The sequence below is a fragment of the Candoia aspera genome, chromosome 10, assembly GCF_035149785.1.
Source record: "Candoia aspera isolate rCanAsp1 chromosome 10, rCanAsp1.hap2, whole genome shotgun sequence".
NCBI lineage: Eukaryota > Metazoa > Chordata > Lepidosauria > Squamata > Boidae > Candoia > Candoia aspera.
In genome coordinates this window covers 3,790,815-3,804,785 of record NC_086162.1, presented here as the reverse complement: position 1 = coordinate 3,804,785, position 13,971 = coordinate 3,790,815, and the positions used below count along the sequence as shown (strand labels likewise).

Below are 13,971 nucleotides of genomic sequence, written 5' to 3'. Positions count from 1 at the left end.
CATTTCGAATGTCTGGTTTGTTGCATTTTACAACTTCATTACTCAATAATCTGTTAGACTCCCTGAAGCAGAGAACTCGAAAGGTTAGGACAGTGTTTCTCAACCTTAGCCGCTTTAAGGTGGGTGGACTCCCAGAATTCCCCAGCCAGCTTAATTCTTAATTCTGGGAGTGGAAGTCCACGCATCTTAAAGCAGCCAAGGTTGAGAAACCCTGGGTTAGGGCTTTCTGCCACACCCGCGCCCATAAAGATTGAAAAATGATCAAACACCAGTAATAAAGCTTTATTTTACAAGAAAATCAACAGAATGAGTAGCACCAGTGTTCAATTAAAGTAACCAAAAAAGGAGAGTGTAATTTCAAACATACATTTTACTCCCATGGCTAAGATTTTTTGTATGGGGTTGGGGTTCAGTTTAACTACTCCAACACTTAATACACTGATCACATCATTCACTTGTGAAGAGTCCACAGATGGGAGTGAACTCAAATATGGGGACTCTTCTATGTAGGAATTACTTACAAATGGGTAAGCCCCCCTCCCCCCCAATTCCAGCAACAGTCGGAGCCCTCTGGAAATAGGCTGGTAGATCCAAATAATTTTCTGGTCAGAATTCCCCACTTATAAGGTCCTTCCCCACCGCTGAGCGGAAGGTCTCCCTGCTCCTGGAGCCAGGATGACTTTTGCTGATCCTCTTTTGCTCTGTTGTGGCTCATTGCCGAATGGAGCTGTCCTGACTTTACAGCCCCGGAAAAGCAAACCAGTCAGCTTTGGCGTGCTCCCTCTTCTGCACTTCCCCTGCCAGGGAGATGGGGTGTGTGGGTGTGTGGGTGTGTGTAGGGATTGTTCATGTTCTCATGTACCTTCTCAGCACAAAAGTTCCCCAGTTGCTTTCACATTTGACACTAATAATTTGTCCGTTCACCATAGCTATAGATCCAAGTGGAAAAGAACAGAAAAGGATCATCATGAACAATGGGAGTGCAAAATCAATTTAAAAAACCAAGTTCAGGTGAAAGATACGTGGCTATTGCACTGAGCACCACACTTCTATTCCTGGAGGGTTCACATGCATCATCCTGTTCGTGACACTTGACAATCAGTTGGAGATGCTTTAATCAGTTACTCTACACTCAGCAGGGATTGGACTCCCTGGCCTTAAGATACCTTTGCGATGCTGGCTGGGGAATTCTGGGAGTTGAAGTCCACACATCTTAAAGTTGCCAAGTTTTAAAAAGACTGTTCTAAAGCACCTTGCATGTACACATTTCTTAAAATAACCAGCTAAGATAGTCAGCAATCTATGCCTGGAGGAAGAGCAGCCTGAGGCTCAGAGGGAGCAGCTGACCTAAGGCCGCTTCACAGTAAAGATGACCCTCAAACTAGGACCCTCTAAGCCAGGATGCCATGCCACCTCTCTGCCTTGAAGGCCCCAGACTGCTTCTTCCAAGCCCTTCCCAAAGCAATTGTCCTACCCTTAATATACTAATTGTGTTTTGAGAAAAGAGTAATATACAGCTCTCAAACGAAGGCCATATGCAGGGCAGGCACAGGATGCAGGAGGTTAAACTCATGCGGCATTACAAAAATAAAAATAAAATTAAAAATGGGAGGTGGGCAGCTCACACAGCAGGAGGAGCAAGAGCGCAAGGCGACTGGTGGTACATCGGCTACTCATCGCTGACCTCAAGAGAGTTCGGTCCAGTGTGGAAACTGGAGTGGCCACGCAAGGGGAAAGAAAACAGAAGCAATTCTGGGCTGTGTCTCCTTCTTCGCCAGCACGAGGTCTTTTGCCACACCTGGCCCAGCTCAGGACTCAACCACAAGCCCACGTGCAGGGGATCTGCCTCCTCGCTGGCCACTTTCATTTCCCTTCCCTGCTTCCTCCTCTTTTCGGCAGCCATGCAGAGTGGGCTGTTTCCCCTCGGGTTTTCTGTCTCCTGCAGATCTCCGGTCCTGCTTGCGTATCTCTGCCTCCCTCCATCAGGCAGCACCTAATTTTTTTACAGGCCATTTACGGCACAGTTCGGAAGCAGCCTCCTGCCAGGCGTCCTCGTCCGTTGCTTCTTGAGGCCTCCTAAGAAGGGCCGCAAGGGGGGCCGGCTTGGCCCCTCCCGACGCCTCTTCTAGGCATTGGATGCGTCTTCCAAATCAGGATTTTCAGCCAGGTGGAGCTTTTGTCTAAGGTGAAGCATTAAGGGAAAACGAGCAGGAGAGGGGCCATTTCTCCCAGCGCTGACAACCTGCTTCTTTGCTCGGATAGACCAGCTGCCTTCCTGAAGTTTTGGACTTCAGCTCCTATCAGTCCCTGCCCAAATGGCCAAGAGCAAGGGATTATGGGAGCAACCATCCAAAACAGCTGGACGATGCAAGGTTGCTCTTCAGGGGTGTCTGCGAGGGGTGTTAAAAAAGTCAAGATGGCAGCCATAACCACACAATCAAAGCCCCACTCCTTTTTTACAGATGCAACATAGGTAGACAAAGGGGCAAGGCATTAGGCGTTCTAGGCATGCCGCATTAGGCACGTGCTCCACTGATGTCTATGGCATATAAGGTGATGTGCTGTGGATCCCAACATACCTGGAAGTGCCAGTTTCAGGCAGCATTTTGGCCAATTGTGCAGTTGCAGCCATCTTGACTTTTATGACTCCCACTCACCCAGGATGTCCCTGCTGCTGGTTCATGCTATGAAGCATAATATTGTAATGAACATCAGCCATGCTGACCTAGTTTAGATCACAGGTCTCCACTGAATCTGCCCCTCGTACCATCAATGCTGAGGAATGTGGAAATATACACCCACACCCCACCATCACGTATATTTGGAAGGGCGAGGACAAACATCCGTTTAGACTGCTGGCTTGGACTTGGGAGGTGCAGCCAACACGTCTGGCTCATGAAGTGTTTGCGCACTGACAGTTCCCAAGAGCAGCCTGGGAGTTCAAGACTGAGGGTGGATTTGAGCCGTGGTCTCCATAGTCCAAATTCAGCACCTTTAAACCAGATGGGCTCTCGTAACTACAATTCAGGGGCTGGGTTCACACCACACCTAGACCCCCCGGGCCCCTTTTAGCCTGGACTGCTGTGTTGTGGTAACCAGACTTCTAAGATAAGTCAGCATTTTTGTCCCCAGTTGTTGATGGGGGAGAAAGAGGCTCACTTCTTGTACTTCGTACAAGTCATCCAGTGACAGAGATATTATATTAATCGGAGTTGTTGTGGGCAAGAGATTGGCTGTCTTGTCACCTGGAAATTAGGTGTCCAGGACAAACCACAATGAAGTCCCATGCCCCATGATGTCACCACATATGGACGTCACCCTCCACATGGACGCCCACGCATCTCCTCTTCACTGGCCACGGTGAGCCACAGCGCCACTCTGTTCTCCTGCCTCTGATGCACCAGAGACACAGACCCCTTCTTCCCTGAAACAGCCTCTTCTTCACACCCCTCTTCCTCTCCCCCTGCCCACCAACTCACCAGGAGAACCACACTTGGGCCCTACAAGAAGGATACATGGAATTGCTGAGTTCTTCCAGCTGCAAAAGCAAATTAAAAAAAAAAAAGGAAAAAGCATTGTGAACATACGTGAGAAGCGGCTCCCACAGAGCACAACCACAGAAGAGGCCTTCGCCAAGCCCACGTCATGCCCAAGCCAGTCACAGCCTTTGCAGAAGCTGGCCAACTGTCCTTTCATCTGGGGAGATGGGGCAAACCACTTAATTTAGAAAATGAAACAAGGTAAACCGGGTTGGGACCACCAGAGACAAGTGGAGATTCAGCCTCTCCCCACCTCATCTCAGCCCCAGTTTCCCCCGGCCTCCCCCTCCAGGTACCTAGAGAAAGCCCACTCCTGCAGGGCCACTCTAAGCCCCCATCTTCAGCTAGGCTAACTCAGCGCGAGGGATGGGGCAGCTTGTGTTCAGCGTGTTGTGGGACCCAGCCAGCGTCTTAAGGCTCATCCACGCATCCCACTCGCTCTGGCCACAGACAGCCTTACTGATCCCGGAGGACACGAACACGCAGCATCGTCTCCAGCCTGCCCCAGCCTTCTCTTGGTCTGCCTCAAAAGGAAGCCATTCCAAATCTGCAGCACAAGGGGGTCGAGCGTCATGTCACTTGCAATAATGCTCCTCTCAAGCTGGCAGGGTGGTGCTGTGGCTGGAGGGTGGTGCTGTGGCTGGAGGGTGGTGCTGTGGCTGGAGGGTGGTGCTGTGGCTGGAGGGTGGGCCCCCTCCCCTCCAGCCCCTGCGTGCTGTGGCCCCCCACAACTGTTTCATCCTGAGCTGCTGGATCCATGAAACAGTGAGCCCAACATTATGTTTCCGTGCGTTGCATTGCTGCAGCCACTGAACTACAAAATACCAAACCCACTTTAGTCCAGGCTGGATTTGGGGGCAAAACCCAGCCTATAAATCACCACCAGCTTAATAGCTGAGAGATGGGTTACTTTCCCCTGGGTGCACTGCTGACTGGGGCTTCCTGCAGTTGAAGTCCAAACCAAATGGTTCTCACAAGTTGGGGAGGAGCATGCTAGGAAACAACCATCGAAATGGGATGCCCCAAGGATGGTGCATGTAACACTTTTCCTGCGAGAGCAGCATTGGGTGCCAGTTTGCTTCCGGGTCCAATTCAAGGTGTTGGGTATGACCTTTAAAGCTCTACATGGCATGGGGCCAGGCTACCTGAGGGACCGCCTCACCCCCATTACATCGGCCCGTCCCACCCGGTCATGCAGAGAGGGCATGTTACGGACACCGGCCATGAGAGAATGTCGACTGGCGGGGCCCAGGAAGTGAGCCTTCTCTGTCGTGGCCCCCGCCCAGTGGAACACTTTTCCCCCAGAGGTGAGGCAGGCCCCCTCCCTCCTGGCCTCCCAGAAAGGGTTAAAGACCTGGCTCTGCCATCTCGCTTGGGGCGGGAAGGGGGTAGTCAATCCTGGCGGGGGGCTAGTGCCTTAAAGTGGTTCCCGTGTACTTATGAATTTAAATCAGAACTTTTAATATTGCCTTCCTGGATGCTATTTTATATTTATATTTAAGATATCTTGCTTTTATTGTATTTTACAGTTGTAATCGAAATTATTCAACCCGCATTGCAAATCAGGTTGATTGACAATATGTACAAACTTTCAGCTGTTTGCAATGAACAAATCAAACAAAAGCAATTGAAATAGCTCAACACAACAAATGCTTCAAGTGGTGTCCCCAAATTCAACTGAAAATGCAACTTATAATGACTTCTCCAGTCTCAAAATAATTCAACCCCTTTGTGGCAAGCATCTTCAGTACTTAGTAGAGCACCCTTTTGCTGTTGTGACCTGCTGCAAACAAGATGCATAGCCAGACACCAGCTTCTGGCAGCATTCCTGAGGAATCTTAGCCCACTCCTCATGAGCAATGGCCTCCAGTTCAGTGATATTCTTGGGTTTGCATGCTGCAACCGCCTTCTTCAAATCCCACCAGAGATTTTCTATGGGGTTCAAACCAGGTGACTGTGATGGCCCCTGTAGAATCTTCCAGAACTTCTTCTGCATCCAAGCCTTAGTGGAATTTGAGGCTTGCTTGGGATCATTGTCCCGTTGGAAGGTCCAATGGTGCCCAAGCTTCAGCTTCCTTACAGACGGCATGACGTTTTCTCCTAGGATTTCCTGATACTTCAATGAAGCCATCCTGCCGTCCACACGCTGCAGGTTTCCAGTGCCAGAGGATGCAAAGCAGCCCCAGAGCATCACCGAGCCACCACCATGCTTAACTGTGGGCAAAGTGTGCTTTTCAGCCTATGCTTCGTTCTTCTTCCTCCAGACGTACTGCTGATCCATCAGGCCGAAAAGTTCCAGTTTTGTTTCATCGCTCCACAGCTCAGAATCCCAAAACTTCTGTGGCTTATTTATATGACTTTGAGCATATCGGAGCCGACTTTTCTTGTGCTTTCGGGTCAGCAGTGGTGTACGTCTTGGAGTTCTGGCATGGAAACCTTCTGTGTTTAGTACACACCTTACTGTGCTCACTGAAACCTCAGTGCCTGTTGCCACCAAGTCTTGCTGCAGGTCTTTTGCAGTCACTCGAGGGTTTCTCTCCACCTGCCTTCCCAGAAATCTGCTTGCAGCCATTGACAGTTTCCGTCTTCTGTCCCATCCAAGTAGTGTCACCATGTTCCTTCAACTGTGAACTTGCAAACTGTGCTTCCAACGGTGTCTCCAGGAACATTTGCTGTGCCTTTGCTATATTTTTGTATCCTGTTCCTTGTTTGCAAAGGGCAATGATCTCTTCTCTTACCTTTTTGGACCATTCTTTTGACTTAGCCAGACTGTATTTCTAACATGCAGTCAAACGTGACACTCAACAGACCCCCAGCCACTTCAGGTATTTCAAGTGTTCCAGCTCAAGCGCACCTGGTGCAGCTAATGAAGCCCCTGATTAGTCGCATCAGGTGTGCCTGAGACAACACCTGTTTTGCATACTGTATGTGTGCTGTTGTGACGGATTCTATTCAGGGGGTTGAATAATTCTGAGACTGGAGAAGTCATTATAAGTTGCATTTTCAGTTGACTTTGGGGACACCACTTGAAGCATTCGTTGTGTTGAGCTGTTTCAATTGCTTTTCTTTGAGTTGTTCATTGCAAACAGCTGAAAGTCTGTACGCTTTGACAATCAACCTGATTTGCAGTGGGGGTTGAATAATTTCGTTTACAACTGTAATCTCTTTTTAGCTTTACTGTAAACCGCCCAGAGTCCCACTTTTGAGGGAGATGGGCGGTGACGGAATTTGATAGATAAATAAATAAATAAATACACGCTCACACCCATTCCAACCATTCAGGGCAATGGCCGTTTGCCTTTTGAACAGCCATCCCGGAGGGACCATCGGTTACCCCGAACAATGCAACCTATTTTAGTCCCGAGCTGAAGAGAGAAGGGGGGCCGGAGAGGGAGGGGTCCCCTGGAGAAAAGAAGGCGACAGTGGCTGGGGTCACTCACGTTGGTCAGCAGCTGATCCAGATTCCTGTCGGCTACAGTTTTCTTCTGATCTTCTGCAAGTTCCTCCACGTAGACATCGAGGCTAAAGTGCAGGCGGGCAAGTTTCTCTTGCATCTCCCGAATGTGTTCCAGCTGCTCGAAAGAACATTCTCTCCCTGCATCAGGCAAGGCGAGGACAGGGTGGCAGAGCAAAGGTTAGCCAAGGAGGAACAAGGAAGGAAAGGCAGCGCCCTGCTTGCCTTGCCGAAAAGGCCAGTTCACGTTCTGACCCCAAGCACAGGTTGGTCCTACCCAACTCAACGATCACATCCTCCAGATCTAGAGCATCCCAGGCCGTATCTACCATTGGAATCCTTAGAAATACAAAACCAAGCTATCAAAAGAACGTAAACCTTGCAGCAACTTAACTGAAGTTACACCCTCCCCTCCAAAAATGGAGCTTATATACATGTCCATGTACAATTAGCCCTTATGTAAGTGGCTAAGGAAGGCTATTCTGCCATATCTTCTGGGGAAAATAAAAAAGAGTGGATACTGTGACCATCTTCCTTTCCCTGTCAAGTCTGAGGAATGTTGATTGCTGCACTGAGAGGATTATTAGAAAGGCAGGGCAACCTTCTTCCATATGGATAAACGGGTTAATGACATAGTCCATTTGAGACAGAAATGCACCTAGCCACGGATTCATGCAGCGGAGGCCTGTGACCAGGAGGCTGGCAAGTGGAGGCAGGATTTATCTCAGGTGAGACAGGAGAATCAGTTGAGGAGGAACTAAGCAGGGGGGAGAAGACCCAACTATCCATGTAATCCATCTCTGACCTTACAACCAACCCACATCCCTTCTTGAGCAGCTCTCTACCAATATACTACTAAAACTCCTGTGTCTGCAACCTTTACCTGGCAAAACGGCATGTCACAGGGCAAAACTTTTTCAACCAAGGTACCTCAAAAGGGCTAACTTACAGAATGCATCCAAAATCTGGGACCCGTGACTCCCGTGGGATTGAAATTTGGCAAATTTTGTAAAACATTTTATGACATAAGCATTATCATAAAACATTTTATGACATAATACAAAATGCCATAAAGCATTTCCTGTGGTCAACTCCTGATGTTTGACTGGGCTGACAGTTCAGCCTGGGCTACTTTCAAGGCAGATGCATCTCTGAAGGCCTCCCTGAATTTTTAAGAGCTTTTCCGGGACATTAGCAGCTTTGCCACTGTTGATGGCATTGAGGAATCTGGTAAGGAAATCTCTCTGGAATGATGACCCAACAGGTCACGGGTTGTCTAGTCTTTAACTATAATTTTAAAGGCAGGTGCCCAAGTTTGCCTTTCTCTTCTATTCTCCTCCTCCTCTTTTCCTTGGGTGCTGTGTCATTTAAGCAGTAATACAAGGGCTATGGTTGCTGTATTAAGCTAGGCAGAAGGATTTTTGGTTAAAGCGCAGAGTAAAAATTACGATTTCATGAATAAATGAAATCACAATAAAACATGGGATGGTATTAAGTTGCTCAAAAGACATTTCAGGGCTCCTTTTAACGATAAGTTAAGAAAAGGGTTACCCAGAGATCACCAGTAACCTGGGATTTGAACCCACCTAGTCTCTCTGCCCAATCCAAGAAGTAAGAAGATTGAATGCTGATTTCCAAAGGGCAGCAAGGAACGATAGTGAAGTTTACTGGGAGAAGCGTTACAAGCAATCAGAGGAAGATTATACAAAAGGACACACTAGGAATGCTTTTGCACTAATCAAAAAGATTCGGGCACCATTCAAGGCTCACAAAGGTATCATCAAGGATACGCAAGGGAAAGAATTGTCTGACCAACAAGGTGTCAAGAAGAGATGGCGAGAATATGTGGAAGAGCTGTATGCTACTAGTATAGAGAAGCAACATCAAAGAGAGGAGGATAAGGAAACAGAATTAGAACCAGCCAGCCTTGATGAAGAAGTCAAGTGGGCAACTAACCAAGTGCCAAACAACAAGGCCCCGGGAGTTGACAACATCCCTGCAGAATCGCTAAGACCAGTACCAGCTGCAATTATCAGAGCTCTGGGCCAGAAAATTTGGGAAACCAACACATGGCCACATAACTGGAAACAATCAGTGTTATTCCATTGCCAAAAAAGGGGGATTCAAAGGAGTGTTCCAAGTACCACACCGTTGCTCTCATATCTCATGCTAGCAAAATTCTACTGAAAGTCACGCGACAACGCCTGGCTCCAGTCATCGAAAGGGAACTGCCGGATGTCCAAGCTGGTTTCAGACGGGGTCGTGGCACCCGTGATCACATTGCAAACGTTCAACGGATATTGGAAAAATGTCACGAATATCAAAATAACATTTTTACATGCTTCATCGACTACAGGAAAGCTTTTGACTGTGTTGACCATGACAAACTATGGAGAGCCCTAGCAGACCTTGGGGTGCCACTACATTTGGCGAAGTTGGTGAAATCACTGTATGTATATCAGGAAGCCACTGTACGAACTCAATATGGAGACACTGATTGGTTCAAGATCGAGAAAGGTGGCCGACAAGGTTGCATTCTGTCACCTTTCTTATTCAACTTGTACGCTGAAGTGATCTTCAGGAAACTGGAGCGAGACAAATCAAAAATTGGGGTAAAAATCAGCAGCAGAATCATCAGTAACCTTCGATAGGCGGATGATACAACCCTCCTCTCAGAAACCCTGGAAGGCCTAAAGCACCTAATCATGAGACCCAAAGAAGAAACCGAGAAGTTTGGCCTCTTTCTGGGTATCAGAAAGACCAAACTCATGACAGCTGCAAGGAATGGTAACATCAAAATAATAATTGATGGAGAGGGGGTGGAATGCATGGAAGAATTCACCTTTTTAGGACCACTGGTCAGTCAAAATGGCAAATGCAGCCAAGAAATTAAACGCCGAATCATGCTGGGTCGCACAGCAATGGTGAGTATGAATCAAATTTGGAAAAACGAGGATGTCAGCTTGACTGAGTGTAGACTAGTCCGCACTATTGTGCTCCCATAACTACATATGGCTATGAAAGCTGGAAGATGAAAAGGTTGGATAGAAGGAAAATCGATTCGTTTGAACTATGGTGTTGGAGGAGGCTCTTGCGCATCCCTTGGACCACAAAGATAACAAATAAAGAAGTTTTGAAGCGCATAAAATCGGTCATGTCACTAGAAGGAAAAATAACAAAACTTAGACTTAGTTACTTCGGTCATGTTATGAGACCAACATCGTTGGAGAAAGACGTTATGCTTGGAATGGTCAGTGGCAAAAGACGACGAGGACGCCAAAGAACGCGCTGGTTGGATGTAATCACAGCAGACACAGGCCAAAATATAAAGCAACTGAAAGAAGCTGTACAAGATCAGAAATCACGGAGAGAGCTGGCTTACGGAATCGCCAAGGGTCGGATACGACTGAATGGACAATTCGATTCTGTTCGAGTCTCTCTGCCCAGCATCACCCAGTCCAGGAATACATCATCAGCCACCTGCCCCATCGAAGGCCTTACCAAAAGCTTGTAGCTTTCCCGAATGGAAGTCATTCAGCAGGTGAAGGAGACCCCCTTCCATCTCATACACATCGGAGACATCGGTCAGGAACGAATGCTGCAGGGGGGTGCCCACCACAGACCCTGCATTGCCCCCAAGCTGGGGTACTCCTCGTGGCGTTTCCTTGTTTGCTCTGCAGCAGAAAAGAAGGAAAGTGACATCTGAAGTGACAATGGGCAGGAAACTGGACAGCTGGCCTGCCCAAGACTGCCACCGAGGGAAAACTAGGCTTTCCTCCAAGATCTGCCAAGTGGCCCAGCCAGCCTGGCAGAAACAGCAATCTTGCCCTGCAAAAAAACCCTTGGAGTTACCTGGAGAGGGATCTGCCAGGGCTGGCATTTGGTTCCCACCTTGCCATCTAAACTGCTTCTGATGGGGTGTGTCATATCGCTGACTGAGCCTCCTCTTCCTGCTTGCCCTCCTTGTGATCCTGCACCATAAGTGTGGCAGTCACTGGCTATGTTCCCGCAACACACTTAGACAGCTGCCTTTCCACAAACCTAAGCTGGGTTGATTTTAACTCTGATTAGTTTTTTTGTGGTTTAGCATTCACTGCATTGTACAAATTCAGAAAGGAAGTTCATTTCGTAAAGTTTGTTTGTATTAAAGAGGAAGCAGGAGAAATATCTCCAGATGTGTGGTTCATTTCCTTTCCCAAATCTCCTCCCATTCTCAGCTAGGAGTTTTCCTTTTACCCAACTGTAGTTGTACAACGGTGGCCGGGTGTGAGAGGACCATCTCAACAGAGCTGAAGGGCCCCACCAAAGGCCCTTGGCCTGAACCCATCATTGCAGGGCCAGATTTCCTCCCATGGCTTCTAGCCCAGATCGCTCCATGACTTCCTGAGCAGACTGTGCTGGTACCCCTATCGCTAAGCAAAGGATCCACTTATCCACGTCCAGGTGTGAGTCACAAAACTTTTAGCAAGCGAACTGAGCCCATCGTCTATCGCAAACCCTTATGTGAGGAAAAGGATGTATGTGGGTTCAACTCTGTGTTCAGTAAAGAGAGTCTCCTCTGAGTCAAGCTTGTCTCCTGGTGACTTCATAGACTCAGCTATGATGTCTTCTTAGCAGCAGGACGGGAGCGGTTTGTCACTGATGTCTGAGAACTTTTTTTCAACTCTGAAGTTTCATCCCAGCCCTAAACAGGTCTGACCCTGCTAAGTTTCTGAGCTCAGAGTTCCACCAAATGCTGCCCCTGACTGAGACATTTGTACAGTAGACTCTCAGTTAACCAGAACAAAAGCAACCAGGACTCTCAAGCAATCAGCACAAAAATCGAACTGGAAAAAAACCAGCTCTCTCAAGCAACCAGCAAAAAAATCTGTCTCTCTCTGCTGCCATCTAGTGGGTATTAGGGTTTAGTAGTAACTCTGAAGCAACCAGAAACATTTATCCGGCATCTACCAATCCCAGTGGGTGCCAGTTAACTGAGAGTCTACTGTATTAATGTTTCTTATTATTAATATTTTTTAAAATAGTCAAATGCTTTTCACTGTTGCATGTTATTAGAATTTTTATTTCCCGGGGTTGGTTCAAATGCACATGTAACGCTTGGAGATGGCTTTTGACATGGGCGGGAGTAGCAGCAGCAGCAGCAGCAGCAGATAAATCTTCCATCCAAGTGAAACTCAGAATCTACCTGATTCGTTTGCATCCCCCTGCCTGAAAACCCTTATCAAAATCCTAGCCCTACCCAGGAACCTGTAGAGCTCGCCTTGCAGGGAGACTTGTTCAGATGGACAGCCCAAGGACTGGGCAGAGCTTGGTGCTCCATGCACTACTCCAGGGGTGTCCGCACAGGGGTGTCAACATCTGCAGGACAGCAGGCTGTGGCATGGCGATCAACGTCCTGCTCCTTGGTGCGTGTGCATGCACTGCGCCCGTGGACCCCTGATGCTACCTTCAAGAAGGACTAGGGTTGGTACCACACTGGCAGTGTGTTTCTGGACTCCTCTGAATTTTCTTTGAAAGAAACTTGGCAAGGTTTATTTCCAAGATTTCTAGAGCAGGTTCCCAATCCTAGGAAGCATGAAAGGACCCAGCCTTGCAAAAACACAAAAGCTCAAAGCCTCTGAGCGCATGCAAAAGGCATTTCTGTTTCTTAACTAGCATATGAGCAAAAGGATCTTAGAACATGTGCAGAGCAGCTCGGTCTGAAGGATCCCATTAGAAGCAGGAAGGGGAACGAAGCCCAAAATGCTCTCTGCCGTCAGACACCTTGTTCCGATGGCTGTCTGGCCCTTTTGCAAGAAGCCCTTCTAGCAGGCTCTGGGTTCAGTCCCCCACAGAGGAAATGTGGCTCTGCTCTGCCTTTATGCTGACCTCTTAAACTTGGCCCTCTGCTTTGGGGAAGGGAGGTGTGGCATCCCCAGGGAGAAAGAGGCACTCTTGCTGGCAGGAACAGGCAGCTTGCGCAGCGCACTTGCAGGCACTGGCTGGCCGAGGTGAGCCTTGGGACTCTTCTTCTTCTTCTCCTCCATCATTGGGTGTCTCTCTCAGCCACCCCGCATGTCGGAAAAGCCTCCGAGGCACAGAAATTAGAGGCTGCCTGAAAGCAAGCAAGAATGAGGCGGCGATGTAAAAGCTACCATCAAGCAGTGGCTTTGAAAAGCAGATCAAGCCCCCACACTGAATTCCGTACTTGAAGAAAATTTCAGAGGCACTAGAACAGGACAATGAGGACTAGAAACACAGCCTGAAGAGGGAAGTCCACACATATTAATCTTGACTGGAGGAAACAGCAGGGTATGGAGGCACTTATACAACTTTGGGAAGTCACACACACCCTCTTGCAATCAAAGCTCCAGCTGGCAGGTGTGAAAAGCAACTGCTGGCTGTTCTCCAAGAGAGAAACTGTTATGAAAGCAGAGGGTACATGAAAACAGCCAACTGTTTTGTGACCTATCAGCTCATGTGCGGAGAATGAGCAGCTCAAGGAGTCAGAGATTTTGCACTATCAGCTTAATGACACAGGCTAAACCCTAACCTGGTTTGGGTTTTGTACAATTGATTAACCCAGCCCTCAATGGACGCCTGAGCCCTATGGCTTGCAGACCATAGTTTATGGCTTAGTTTGTCCTTTAAACCCAGGTAATGGGGAGTCATTCTATAAACTATGCTGGAGGAAACCATGGCTTAACAGGTAATGTGAAACAGGTTAAACATCACAAAGCATCAGTTAAATTTTGGAGATAACAGGGAGTCCACTGTAATTTGCAAAGTTTGGAATCAATCCAGGGAGCCTCAAGATGCTCCAAGACGAAGCTTAACTTCTGCCACCTCCCTTTATGCAATTTTATTGGCGGGTGGTGGGGGGGGACATGAGGCAAATACCACTGAGAGAGTTTGCATGATAGATTAAATGGCGTCTTTATCTCCACCCTGTCCACTCCTTTAACACGGTGTTTTCTGCAGTTCAGCGGGACATCTAAA

General features: G+C 48.0%; 1 protein-coding gene across 1 annotated transcript; it reads right to left on the bottom strand.

Annotated features, from left to right (window-relative positions):
• Nucleotides 1-266: 266 nt before the first annotated feature.
• CCDC28B (coiled-coil domain containing 28B) lies at nt 267-13,418 on the bottom strand. Its single transcript, XM_063312024.1, has 5 exons — nt 12,862-13,418; nt 10,495-10,667; nt 6,980-7,134; nt 3,516-3,538; nt 267-2,180 (listed from the first exon to the last, which is right to left on the bottom strand). The coding sequence occupies exons 1-5, from the start codon at nt 13,020-13,022 to the stop codon at nt 2,126-2,128; spliced, it is 567 nt and encodes a 188-aa protein (XP_063168094.1). The 5' UTR covers nt 13,023-13,418; the 3' UTR covers nt 267-2,125.
• Nucleotides 13,419-13,971: the final 553 nt, after the last annotated feature.

Excerpts from the sequence above, each read along its gene's own strand:
- CCDC28B (XM_063312024.1), bottom strand. The coding sequence starts at position 13,022 with ATGATGGAGGAGAAGAAGAAGAAGAGTCCCAAGGCTCACCTCGGCCAG. Across the intron at positions 10,668-12,861 it reads CAGAGGGCCAAGTTTAAGAG|AGCAAACAAGGAAACGCCAC; the intron begins GTCAGCATAAAG and ends TTTCTGCTGCAG. Across the intron at positions 7,135-10,494 it reads GGGAAAGCTACAAGCTTTTG|GGAGAGAATGTTCTTTCGAG; the intron begins GTAAGGCCTTCG and ends TGCCTGATGCAG.